General features: G+C 45.1%; 1 protein-coding gene and 1 long non-coding RNA gene across 6 annotated transcripts in view; one reads left to right on the forward strand and one right to left on the reverse strand.

Moving 5' to 3' along the window:
* The window catches only part of CD47 (CD47 molecule), a 48,978-nt gene extending 43,855 nt beyond the window's left edge, over window positions 1–5,123 (reverse strand). For 4 of the 5 annotated variants that reach the window (XR_008504995.2, XR_008504996.2, XM_045902823.3 and 1 more), the window contains exon 1: window positions 4,911–5,123. Coding sequence is in view for 3 of the 5 variants with exons in the window: in XM_045902823.3 (XP_045758779.1) it covers window positions 4,911–4,953 (43 nt within the window). In the remaining 2 variants the exon portion in view is untranslated. The remainder of the gene's footprint in view (window positions 1–4,910) is intronic. The other variant, XM_045902824.3, reaches the window with a different exon arrangement.
* Window positions 5,124–5,226: 103 nt separating this feature from the next.
* The window catches only part of LOC123863360 (uncharacterized), a 121,818-nt gene continuing 113,545 nt past the window's right edge, over window positions 5,227–13,499 (forward strand). The window contains exons 1-2 of the long non-coding RNA XR_006795543.2: window positions 5,227–6,083; window positions 10,080–10,228. This is a non-coding gene — a long non-coding RNA (uncharacterized LOC123863360). The remainder of the gene's footprint in view (window positions 6,084–10,079; window positions 10,229–13,499) is intronic.

The following is a 13,499-nucleotide window of genomic DNA, read 5'->3' on the forward strand; positions in this document are numbered from 1 at the left end:
CATTACAGTAAAAAACAAAGAATATCAACATAAGTTGGATGTGGGAAATAAGGGAGAAGAAGAGGAAAGAATTAAAATTGTTTACTAAAAGCATGCGTAACTGCCTAATATACTTTAAACAACACCCCCTTCCCCGTTTCAAGCTATATTGTGGATTTTATAGAGAAAAGAGATTTTGGAGATTTACAGGGAAATCTTCTTTCAATATTTAATAGACTGAGTATTAAAGTACCTGTGGTACAATGAAACGAGGATGTCCAGGAGACCCCAGGACATATGGATCTGGATTTAAGAAGAAAGGTCAGAGCAATGAAGACTTGGGAATCACTAAGATCACAGCTGGTAAATGAAACTGTGAGCATAAACAAGATTGCCCAGAAAGTCCCTGCAAAGCAAACAGAGCAGGAACCAGAGAATAAAATGTTGGGGAATGCCAATATTTACGGAAAAATCATTAAAGAGGAATAAACTAATGAAGTGAGAAAAAGAAGTGAGAGCAGCAAAAAATACCACTGAGGACATCAAAAAAGGGTCTTCGTGTGGACAAAATTGATGTTAAATAGTATGAGTAAAATCAGCCTCTAGATTGAAAACTACATCATTAGCTTTTTTATCTACAGCAATGTCAACAGACTAGTGGGATCAAAAGTTAGATTGCATTTGGGAAGGGAATGGGAGGGAAGAATGAAGAGGCATTCTCTTTCAATAAATTTTGCAGTGTAAGAAAGCAGAGAGAGAAGGCAACAGGAAAAGTGTAAAGACAGGGGCCAGGGCAAGGTTTTTTGGTTCTTCTTGTTTGTTTGTAATATGGGGTAAAACTTGAGCATGTGTGCAAGCTAAAGTGAAGGAGCCAATGGAGAGGGAAAGATCTAAGATGAAAGACTGAAGAATTAAGCTGAGTTGAGCAGGTCTCCAAAATGGTGAAAGTGAAAGAGCTGTAGAAAGGTGAACCCTTCCTTGGAAAGGTGAATAGGTACACTTCTGAAACTGGGGGAGGGAAGAGAATGAGATGGTTGCTTAAGATATTGTAGATAAGTTTAGTAATGGTAGGAGGGAAGCTTGGAGAGTCCACACCACACATCACTATTTTTTGCAATAGAGTAGGAAGTTAATTATCTGCTTGAAATGGATGTTCAAGGAATGGGGAAGAAGCCCAACAGTCACTAAGGTAAAAGAAGCAAAGCTCATGAACAAAGATACCTGCTGAAAATGAATCCTACCAGTTTTTGCCATCAGATCAAGACCCTGTTATGAAGAACGAAGGTCTCAAACTGAATCGGGTTAGAATTAGGGTCAAAAAGGGGGATTCAGACAGATCTCTCCTCAACAGAGACCAAATAAAGTCTAGGGTAAAGTAGGCATGTCCACAGAGTGTTTAGTTCTGACTCAAAGTAATTCCCTATTAGATTTAAAGTGGCCTTGTAAGAACAGAAGTGATAAACCTAGAATTACAGGAGAGAGAGCAGTTTCAAGTCAGTAACATCCAGAATTATGGGCTTATCTAGCATTTAAAATATATTAGATGTCACCAAGAGATAAAAACAAACAAAAATCCCTACTCTTTATAAACTACATTTTAAGTTACTGAGAGGCATACAATCTGAAATTTATGTTATAACCAAGAGGGCCTTGCAAAGTGCTTAGAACATAGCAAGCATGGGCTCATACTTGCTTGCAACAGAAAAAGCAGTTTTGACAGACCCTGCACTTGCCAAATGCCTTGCTTTGCCTTTAATCCTTAAGTGTGACACGTATTCAAATATGCACATTTATTCTCTTAATTTGAATCTCAAACCCTGGGGTTGATCAGATTCTGAGTCTTATCTAACTGTCCCATAGATAAGGAATGCAATATTCAGAGGAGGGTAGAACTGTAATTTCTGTTTCAACTCTATGTAACTACGAAGGAGAAAAATCCAGGTTCTATTGCCTCAGTCTAGGTATATCAGGATCAAATTTCTTGGGTGCTCTCTATTTTTTACTTTAGTACTACAATGAGTTTAACAAAATCAACCCTACACTATTATTCTTGTTCTTTTATCATGGAAGAACTATCTGCACTAAGACACAACGTAAAATTTGCTTCATGACAACCCAAGAGTGCATTGTATTAGGCTGAGATACAAGACATCAAAATATAGAGATTTTTATCTTGTATAAAAAGCTAACAGCAAAAACCTAAAAGATGGCTAAAATGCTTATATGAAAACTGTACCACAAAAAGAACATTAAAGTATTAAAAACTGCTTATTTGGCTTTAGGTGAATGAACATTAAGAAATGCAAACTTGGTTTTAATAATGAGTGATTAGTGTGGACTTAGAATATTTATCAAACTTAGGAAAAACACCTACTTTTCTTCTTTAGAACCTGGCCTTTCAAATCTCCATTAACAATTCAGTGGCAAAGATAAAACATCTGCCAAAATACAGATGACAGCATGAGCAAGTGTCCTAACAGTAGGCATTTAGTGTAATGCTTTAACACACTGCCTCTAGACTGCTGGGGTGGCCCCATAAATAAATACTTTTAAATAGGCGTTTACTTCCTTAAAATAACAACTTGTGTTTAAAAGTAATATATTCTTTAAGAGAAAACGTTTTCATTTAAGCAAGACAAATTACCACCAGGCTTAGACAATAAAACTGTTTTCTAATCATGTGCACCCTTGATTTTAAAAACTCACTTCAAACAAAGAAAAATTATTCAACCACTGAAAAGCCAGTCCATGTCACTGTCATTACCTAGGTCAAGTTTTATTTGCCAGTTACTAAAAAATACTGAAACTACTGATGTGCTTTTAAACAAAGTATAATTGGACTTATAGGGGGTGGGGGAGGAAAGGAGTGTAGTAATTCATTCTGCGTCTTATAAACCAATAGGGGGGTTGCAGTTTGCCTGTAAGTAGACGGAAGGAGCATTTCAGGTAACTTCTTTTACAACAAAGGTCAACTGAAACTAAGTGGCTTCCCAAAAATGCCTCTGATTACCAGTCATCTATAAATGAAACTGAAAGCAAAATGAAACTTCAGTACAAATAAACGTACACACCTGCGACTGTTTTACTCATTCTGAATTCTAAATTCAGTCTCTTAAATACCCTGGTTGATAATGACTTGTGTTCTGTTATCATATCTTCGTACCTGTCTTTTTTAAAACTACATATTAAACACACACAAAATCCATTATATCTTATGACAAACACTATCACTTTCTGTTTTATAGTCAACACTTGCCGAACTCAAATGTATAATGCCTCTATTTTGCTTTTTTTCAGGTTATTATTAAGTACAATAAAATACTATAAATTGTGAATTCTGTGAATCTGTAGGGAATTGAGCACATTAATATAGCATGTAAATGATTGCTAATTATATGTGATTTAACTATTATTAAATAAGGCCTAGCAGAAATCTTATCCCCAAAATACCATTATACAGTTCTTTCCCATCTGCTTGGAAACAGGACCACTGTTTTTAATATAGTATATGATTTACATTTTTTTATTCTTCAGACTAGCTTTGATGCCAACAGTCTGAATTAGTGATATTTTATTACCAATTTGTAATTTGGTTCAATATGAAGGCTTTCTTCTGATCACACAACAGGTTTTTGAAAGCAGTATTATTTTTGCTATAGTAATAGTAATGGTAATAAGCCATTAACGATGACGACAAGAAATACTACCTTATCTAATTATCAATTCTTTAGATAATAAAGATACCATCAACAACTCCAACAACCCAGGATGTTTCGATTGGAGAAAGTGGTAAGCAAGGATTTAAAGGCATAATGGAAATGGCTTGAAATCACATGCGTTTATAAATGGCACGCTTAGGCTAATAATCAGTTTAAAATCTAATTTAGCATTCTAGAATTAAATGTAACAATTGCGCTACTCAAACTCAACACTGAATCTTACAAAAAGTTAACAGAAGACTGTACAGATGTAAAGTGTGACAGGCACTGTAGAACCACGAAAATTCCCATTCCTCACTTTTTACAGACGAAGCACACGCAAAAAAAAAAAAAAAAAAAAAAAAAAAAGCATAATGGATTCCAAAAGCCTAGGGGGGCCAACCGCCTTTGGCGTTGAAAGACACCAAATCCCACTCTGCAGCAAATACGTTTTGACTGGAGGTTATAGTCTTCATATTTCAAGCGAAATCTGGATTACTATTAAAACTGTTCGCCCAAATAAAGTGGAAAAACTTGAACGTACAATTTGGACTATATTAAAGTGGTTGATAGGGCGTGGGGGTAGGAGAGTTTCCAGGTAGCTTATTTCTAGGGTTTAAAAAAAAAAAAAAAAGGCGGCCAGAAGATTCTTCTGATTAAATGCTGGGTTGGAAATGCAACTTAATTGTTCCTTTATGTTTCTTTAACTCTATGTTCTTGTGGGAGGGCAAACAGGAGAAATTCCGTCTAGCACACTTCTCCAAAATGCGCACTTCTATTCCAAGAGGCCCGGGCCCTCCCACTCTCCCTCTTCAGCCCCAAATGCGTTTGAGCACCGAGGAGGAAGAGGGGTGCAAAAGAGGGGGGGCCCTAACAGTTGCCACCCCTCGCCTCTGATCGCGCCCTTTCTCTCTACAGTTAATTTTTGCGTGAGATGCACGGCTCAGAATCTTCCTCGGTGTGCATCTGGAGGTGGAGTACGGGGGAAGGAGAGAAACCCCGCTCTCACCCTGGGGGAAGAGGAAGAGGAAGGAAAGGAAGGAAGGGGGCGCAGGATCACCCTCGGGCCCTCCTACGTCCGCACCCGGGGCGAGCAAGGCCCGCGTGTCCCGCGCTCTGACCACCCTCTCCAAAGCGCCGCCGGGCCAGCCGGGACGCAGCCCACACGCCCGCGGGGGCGCCTCGGGGGCGGCGAAACACGAGTCTGCGAGCCAGGAGAGAGGGGCCACTCACCGCAGCACGCTGAGCCCAGCAGCAGCACCACCAGGGGCAACATCTCCGCGGCCGCCGGGCGGTCGCCGCCGGCGCCGCCGCAGGTGTCTGGAGCAGCCGCCGCAGCTGTTACAGGCAGTATTGGCCGCCACCGCCGTCACGGGCAGGACCGGACGCCGCGGTCCGTCACAAGCAAGACCCGCCGCCCAGGCTGCCTGGCCGCGCGCACGCGCGCTCCTGCCACCCCACGCCCGCTCCCCCCCCTCTCCCGCCGCGCGAACCGCGCACGCGCACTCGCCCCCGCCCCGCCGCCGGGACTGTTGACGCGACGGCCTCCTGCCTTGCGGGCTTGAGTCCCCACTCCAGTCCGCTCCGACGAGGCCTGGATCCCGCTCCCAGGCAGTGGCACGCGCCGGACTTTCCGGTCACGTCCCGTCATCCCCCACTCCCCACCCCCGCGGTCTGTTTGCCAGCCCGCCACAGGCGGCTGAGGGCTGAGCGTGTATTCCTACGCTCACCAGGGACCTCCTTGTACCCGCCTTCTTAGCGGTTCTCTCCCGCCTCTCACGCCGTCCTGGGCCCGGTGTCCTCCCTGCGCCGGTCCTCTCTCGCTTTCACTCCCACCCTCACGCTTCAGGAGCGCCACCCTCCGACCTGGGCTCCCCGGCTCGCACGAGCCCCTGATATCTCTCCCCTCTCGGTCCGACGTCTGCTCGCGCGTCGACCCTGCCGCGCCCTAACCCCTGCCTCTGGCGGCGCCCCCTAAACACCACCCCCCCGCAAGCGCGCGCGTCGGGTGGGGGCGTCGCGGCGCTTCCCCGCGTTCGGGGAGCCCGAGGCGCTTCGCTGAGGGCGGGGCGGCGACCGGGCCTGTCGGCAGCGAGCTCCCGCTCGGCCTCGGGGGCTCCAGAGCGGTCCGCAGTTCAGCGAGCTCCCGCCGCCCCACGGGCTATTGTTTCTGCTGCGGTTGTGAGCTCCCGGCGCGCTTTCTCGCCTTGTTCGTTAGTATTTTCCTCCTTTGAACAGGGTTCCGCAAACAGGTCGGTCGTGGAGGTAAACATTTTTAGGTGTGGTTAACGCCGAGCCCCGAGCCCCCGAGCCCTCGAGCCCCCAGGGGCAATCAGGCGTGGTTGTACACGTTCGCCGACACACGACACACTCAAGACATCCCGTCCAGGACCCTCATTGAGCCTGGTGAGTGACAGCAACTCGCGCAGCCCTCTACAGTTTGGGGTTAGCGTGCTTGAAAAATGGGTTCAAAATGTGGACAGGGACTTTGACGACCTCACTGAATCACACAGGACACATCATCATCCTGAAGCAAAAGCTCTACCTTTAACACTTACCCTAAATGATGAACTCTATTGTTAAAAAGTCAGACTCTGGTGGCTACTCTAACGGAGTGCATATCTGTCTGCTCCCTTGGTTTTTTCTTACCTGATGGCAAAGAAAGCAGTTTCCCACCACAATATCCCACTTCTCCAAATCCTTTACCCGTAGCGACTCCTCCAGTGCACCCCATCCCCGTAGTAATAAAATCTAGGAAATAAAATTGCCCCTCTCTGACACTGTAGCAGTATATTGTATACTTGTGTGACTTTTTCCTATAGTTATTTTGTTGTCTAACCTCTTCCTCACAGCATTATCAATTCTTTCAAATCAGAGAATACTTTAAATATTCCCTCCTCTAAGACTTCCTGTTGAACTGTGAAAACAGAAGGGGTTTAATAAATGTATTGATGTGACTTGAGGCAAGCGTTGTTCCAGTGAAATTCGATTGTTTTTTAACGATTAGAAAAAGAAAGAAAAATAATCGCCTAGCAGATATCTCACTAAAACAATGGTTAATAATTATGGTGGTAATGATTTGAATGGCAGCCTTGACACCCTGAGGCTACCAAAGGGACTGATGGATTCTCCTCCAACTGCTGCTTATATGGATACAAAAGAATCATCCACCAGACTTTGAGCATTCAGGACATTGTGTATCACAGAGCAGCTGGTTGCCTAAATAAGGCTGTCAGCTGTCCCTGAGACCAACCGACCCCCCCTAAAGCTGAAGAGTGACTGGGAAGGACTGTCCCCAATCTTCAGAGGTAGAGATTGAGGGATGCTCTATTTCATACTGGGAGCCGCTGAGGCTGTGTGCTTAATGTAGCTCTGTGCAGAAAATGCAGTAGGCTTAAGTCAGGTGAATGAGAGGCCACCCTGGTGAATATCTCTACTCTTGGGAATGTGTTTTGATGGTGGAGCAAAAGGAGGCCTATTCCAGGAGAGAGAATCCAAATCTCTCTTAGACAACCTTGAGCTCCTTTCTCCAGTATCTAACCACCTTATATTTATGTTTCCCTTTTAATGCTCCCAAGGCTTTTAATTTGGATTTTGAGTTCATCTGGTCTTTACATAAGGGTTTTTTGTTTTTTATTTTTTGGTGGAGTGGGGGAGGGTGGAAGGCAAAGGAGTAATATATATTAGAATGTTTTGAACAGAGGTAATACACATTCAATTTATCACCTAAATGAATCTTCGTAACAGCCTTAGAATGGGTATTATGATCTCCATTTTAGCAATGAGGAAACAAAGGGAAAGAGGGATAATGAGCTTTTTGCCCACACTTATATGTGATATTTCTCTGACTTTCATTTATGTCTGTCTCCCTTGTCCTCTTTTTGACCTCCTCCAAGAAGACTTTCTCAATCCTACTTTTCCTCTTTCCTATAATTCTCCACCACTTAGAGGGTCCGATTACTTCTTCCATTACACTTTGTTCATGCCGCTAATAAAATGTGTCAATACATATTTCTTTCTACAAAACGGTCTCCTCTTCTATCATGTCAGCTCTGAGAAAATGAATTTTTTCCTGGGTATATTTGCATCTCCAGGGTCTGCCACAGTGCCCAGTCGAGACCTAAAGGCTCTGTCTATGTTGACTCAATCAAGAGAAATCAGTGTGGTATGTAGTATACAAAAAAATTTTAGCCTAGGTTTGAGTCTCAGCTCTAGCCATGTACTACCAGGTGACCTCGGACAAGTCACTTAACCTTTCTGAGCCCTAGTTTCCTCCTTTATAAAGCTAGATGATAAAAATAGTAGAAATTAACTCTTCGATTGCCTTGAGAGTAACGTAAGTTAACACTTTTACAGTTACATGGAGCAGTGCCTGCTGTACAGTAAGCACGCAGTATTTAGCTCTTACTATTTCCAATCTCCTTATAGTGAGGTGGTTCTCCTGGAAGGGTAGTGAAAATTATTGTCAAAAGGATCACCAGTTGCTGGTCTGGAACCTTAAAGAAGTACTGGGACTTGGCAAAATGTCTACAGTTTGATTCAAGCTAGAGGCACATGTCTGTGCCCAGTGGGTAGCCCTTAATCCTCTTGCTTTTCTGCACACTTGGTTAGTGACTGAATGCTGAGTGGCCCACATCTCTGACACCTGGCTCAGGGCTCAATGTCCTAGAGTGTTATTTCAACTTGACCTAGATATTAAAGTATAGGAGCTCCAGTCATCAAATAAAGTAGTATAGCAAGGAGGGTCTGTGCTCTCTGATTAAGGACTAGGTTTGGTGGTTAGGCAGCTGGAAGATACTGACATGTGGTTGGAGAGATGGATTTGGCTTAGGGAAACAGAAGGAAGGATTTAGCAGTGGGAAATGATCCTCCTAGTCCATGCTTCAGTTAGAAGCAAATATTAGAAACAGAAACTGCCTCCAGGTAGGAGGATGGCAGGACTGAGGGTTCCAGGTAAGAAATATCCTACCAGAGAGATGACAGTCGGCTCTAGTGTGAATTTCCTTCTGGATGTCAGATGTGCACAGGCTTGTTTTGCCTAAATCAGGAGAAACACAGCATTTCCTGCTCCCCCTCCTGCTGCTGCTGGAGGCTACTCATGTAGGGGGCCCACACTCATGACACCTGGAAAGCACTAGAGAAAGCCAGCTTCTAGGTTAGGTTGTAAAATCACAGCCCGCTTATTTCTTTGACAGCACATAATGTTTAGGGTCCTGGGAAGGCCCCTCCATATCTTGCCTAACTCTCCTCTTTGAGGGCAGATAACATACATGCAGTGGGTGCATACGATGCACCAAGACCTCACTGTACTAGTGTATTTATTTTCTATTGCTGCCAGAACAAATTTAGGGGCTTAAAACAACACCCATTTATTATCTTACAGTGCTGTAGGTCGGAAGTCCACTGGACTCAGCTGGTTTCTTTGTTTCTGGCCCCACCAGGCTAAAATCAAGGTGTTGCCTGGGCTGCTTTCCCTTCTGGAGGCTCTAGGGGAGAATCCATTTCCAGGTTTATTCAGGTGGTTGGCAGAATTCAGTGTCTGAGGTCCCCATTTTCTTGCCGGCTGCTGTCTGGGGGCTGGGGGGTGTGCTTAGCATCTAGAGGCCTCTTTTGGGCCATTATGTGTAGTTGCATGTGGTCTCTGAATATGTCAGAGCTAGCAGTGGTACATTAAATCCTTCTTATGTTGGCATGTCTCTTCTGCCTCCCCTTCTTCTGCCACATTTCTATGACTGACTCTTCTGCCTTTCTCTTCTACTTTTAAGTGCTCAAGTGATTAGATTGGGCCCCTCCGGCAATCCAGGATAATCTTCCTATTTTAAGGCCAGTAACCTTAATCACATCCACAAACTCTCTTTTGCCACGTAAAGCAACATATATTCACAGATTCGCAGGAATTAGGGCTTGGCAATCTTTGGGAGGCATTACTCTGTACTGAAGTTAGGTTCTTTTTCCTATTTATTCCCTTAATCTTCGTAACAGCCCAGTAAGAGAAGCATTGTTCATACCCACTGTGTAAGTGAAGAAACTGAGGTTGGGAGAGGTTGATACCACAGGCAAAAATGGTGGACTGAGGTTTGAATCTTGCTTCAGAGCTCATGCTCTTTCCTCTGCAGAGGAGTATAGGGAGCAAAGCAGGTATGTGATCTGTTGCTGTCCCTGCACTTCCCACTATTGCTGCTTCTCAACTTAGTGAGGATGTCACCAAGGTGTCCCCCAGATTTCCAGCTCTCCTCCCAGGTACGGGAGACGATGTAGCCACTGGATCCCCGATAAAACCGATGGCATGCTCAAATAGAGTGATTTAGAGGAGATTAATATACGAGGGTGTGGGCAGGGTGAAAAGGAAACCAACAAGGAATGGCCAAATGCTGTTATCTAACAACAGCTGTCTGCCCCTAGGTGCCTGGTCTGGAGGTGCAAGGGGGAAAGACGTGGTTACCAGAACCCTGAGAGGAAGGAGAACCTGAAGGAGGGCTGCCTGGCAGGACAGCTTTGGTGGAGAACACAGCTACAGCCAGCCTTGTGGAGAGGAAGGGGAGGGGGGCAAGGTAAGTGCTCCAACTTCACTCTCCTCCCACCCTCTGAACTCCTGCTGTGGGTCAATCTCAACCAGAAACCAGAAGGAAAGGAGGCTGTTTGTACAGTTCTCAAAGCTTAGCTTTCCAGGTGCAGAGTAGAGCAGAACTGTTCTGATGGAGGGGCACTTGTGTGGCTCAGTCATTAAGCATCTGCCCTTTGGCTCAGGTCATGATCCCAGGGTCCTGGGATAGAGCCCCGCATCGGGCTCCCTGCTCGGCGGGAAGCCTGCTTCTCCTTCTCCCACTCCCCCTGCTTGTGTTCCTGCTCTCGCTGTGTCTCTGACAAATAAATAAGTAAAATCTTAAAAAAAAAAAAAAGAAGAAGAATAACTGATCTGAGGGGGAGTACCCAGCACAGCTGCACTGTCCCTCCCCATCCCCTTGCAATTGGGTATGATGATGTGAGTTACTTTGCCCAGTGTATTAGTATCCTAGGGCTACCCTAACAACCACAAACGAGGGGACTTGAAATGGGAGAAATTTATTCTCTCATAGTTCTGGAGGCTAGAAGTTTGAAAATAAGGTGTCCGCAGAGCCATGCTTCCTCTGAAGGCCTAGATAAGAATCCTTCCTTGTCTCCTCCTAGATTTTGGTGGATCCTAGTGATGTGGTTATGGAGTGTTGTTGGGGTCCAGAGCCTACGTCCAAGAAAGAATTCTTGAGACATCTTTGGTGCGGAAAAGAGTGGTTTTATTAAAGCGTGGGGACAGGCTCCTTGGGCAGAAAGAGCTGCAGCACCAGGGTTGTGAGGAGTGGCTGATTACATATCTGGGAGTCGGGGGAGGTAAGGACAAAGGGAGGTGTCTAAAAGGACTTTCATATGCTAAAGAAGACTCTTGGGATACTGGAGGCATGGCTATTGTCAAGCAAAAGTGTTCCCTACCCTATCCCCCACCTCCCACAAGTAAGGCATTAACATTAAGATAGTTGGAAGTTTCCTGGAGGAATGTTACTCTCTGCCTATTTCAGCTATTTGTCAATGGGCTGCAGGTTATAAAGAAATTTAATTTTATTTTCCTTCCTTTCTGCCTTTGTTTCCCACATCACTATGGAGGGGAGGGTGATGTTAGGGCCCCAGGAAACTGAGTCTATGGGTTTCTGAAAGTTAAGCTATTGATAAAAATGCTTATTCCTTGTAAATCACTAAGACATTTGTAAACTGATGGAGACTAATGTCCTGCAGGACTGTGATCTCCATCAGTTAACCATTTGGTTTCTTCTTTCCCTTCCCTTATTAGTTTTAGGGCAGCCAGGAGTGCCTGAGGAATGTCACACTGATCCCACCTGGAGGGCAGGGGATTTGTGGGGTGTCAGCTTGTGCTTTGCCCTCAGCTTCCCTTCTGCTCCCTCATCACTGGTAATCCTTGGAGTTCCTCGGATTGACCTGCACCATTCTAATCTCTGCCTCCGTCTTCCTGTGGCCTTCTTTGTCTCTGTGGCCCTCTCCTTCATTTGATTCAGGGCCCTCCCTAAATCCAGTGTGATATCATTTCCAAATATTTAACTAAATACGCCTGCAAAGATCCTCTTTTAAGATAAAGTCACACGGTCTGAGGATCCAGGAGTGGATGTGAATTTTGGGGGGATACTGTTCAACCCACTGTAGCCAATACTGTTCAACCCACTGTAGACAAAAGCATAAAACCTAGCATGTAATTTTGCCATTCTTTCTTTCCCTCCGCTATGGCAATCGGCAATGCTCCAGACAGTGCCTGCTCCCTCAGCCTGGGTCCTAGAGGAAGGATGAGGCAAAGCAGAGCCCTAGCTGACCTACAAAGAATACACAACACGAATGGAAACAAATGTGTCATCTCTCCTGACAGATACCATCTACAGTATTTAATGACACAGTCTAGCCCTTCAGAAATATTTCGAGCAGCTAAGGCAGCTCCCCACTTCCTTTTTTACATACAAAAACACCGTTGAATACTGGCATTAACCAAAACCACTCTGCAGCCTCACTGTTCCTCTTAGTCCAACTCCACTGGCAACATTTTACTGCACTGTTGTTCCTCTATGGGCAAGGTGTAGAAAGAAATGGATTTCAAAGACTGCCTTTTGTATCCTTAGAGGGGCAAGTTTTCTAGGGGAAAAAAAAAAAAAAAAGAGTGAAGGCTAGGGCATATGAATGTCCTTTGAAATTAGAAGCGGAGTTGCTGTCTGCATTTCAGGCTGATAGTCTCATCTCCAGTTTCAGAAGAGTTCCCCACCTGCAGCAGCCAGGAATGTCTGCTGAGAAAGCTTTGTTCTCTGCCTAAACCAGGGCTCTCTATGTGTACCCTCCCTTGCTCTCCATGGCCACTTGTGCGATATCACTCAAGACACCGTGCCTCATGAAGTTTGCTTATTGATGCTGCATGAGTTCTCTGGGTACATCTGCCAATCTGCTCTTCTCTAATACTGGTCTAATTGCTATGGGTGTGGGCCAGTGGACTCAAACTATCATCAGATGGGCTTTAAAAGTGGAGTGGATAAACTAGGATCAAACTGCCAGACAAGACAGATGTACATATTTGGAATCCTGAGAAAGGTTGCCTGATTCCATGTGCCTGTAACCTCACGTATTTGTCAGTCTTAAATGGCAGCCTGGGCTTGAAGACTCCCATGTGCCAAGTACTGCTGCTGCAGCTGCAACTTCTACCCTCTCTTCCCCAACCACAGGCCCCATGAACCACAACGGGAGGAGGAAGGGAGAGAGGTATAGACAAACTATGCCTATAGAGGTAGTTCTCAAAGTGTGGCATTTGGATCAGCAGCAGTTGCAGCCACTGGGAACTTGTTAGAAATGCAAGTTCTTGGGCTCTATCTCAAACCTACTAAACCAGACACTCTGGAGTGGGACCTAGCAATCATCATTTCAGGGGGTCTTCCAGGACATTCTGGTTTATACTAAAGAATGAGAGCCACTGGCCATGGGGCCTGACCTTGGAAGTCAGGTGGTCCTCCTAGGAGGTAAGCCATCTTGGTAACATTACTATCAGCTCCTCTGTTTCCTTGGATTTGGTGGGAAAGACTCACCTATAGTACAGTGGAGAATCCCTGGGAACCCTGGTCGTCTCCTGGCCCACGAGGCATTTTGTATTAGCTGCAGGTCACTCACGCTGGTCTGGCCGTGGCCATGCCCAGAAGACAACCCAGCAGTTGCAAGAGAAGCGTCTCACGTGGAAGCAGGGTTTCTTTAACATCTCAGAGTGAAAGATGTATCCTACCTCCGTTCTGATCAAAAGCAACGTGTACTTCA

This window comes from Mirounga angustirostris, unplaced genomic scaffold (assembly GCF_029215605.1).
Source record: "Mirounga angustirostris isolate CCGP_5_RB_7025 unplaced genomic scaffold, mMirAng1.0.hap1 SCAF_1, whole genome shotgun sequence".
NCBI classification, from domain to species: Eukaryota; Metazoa; Chordata; class Mammalia; order Carnivora; family Phocidae; genus Mirounga; species Mirounga angustirostris.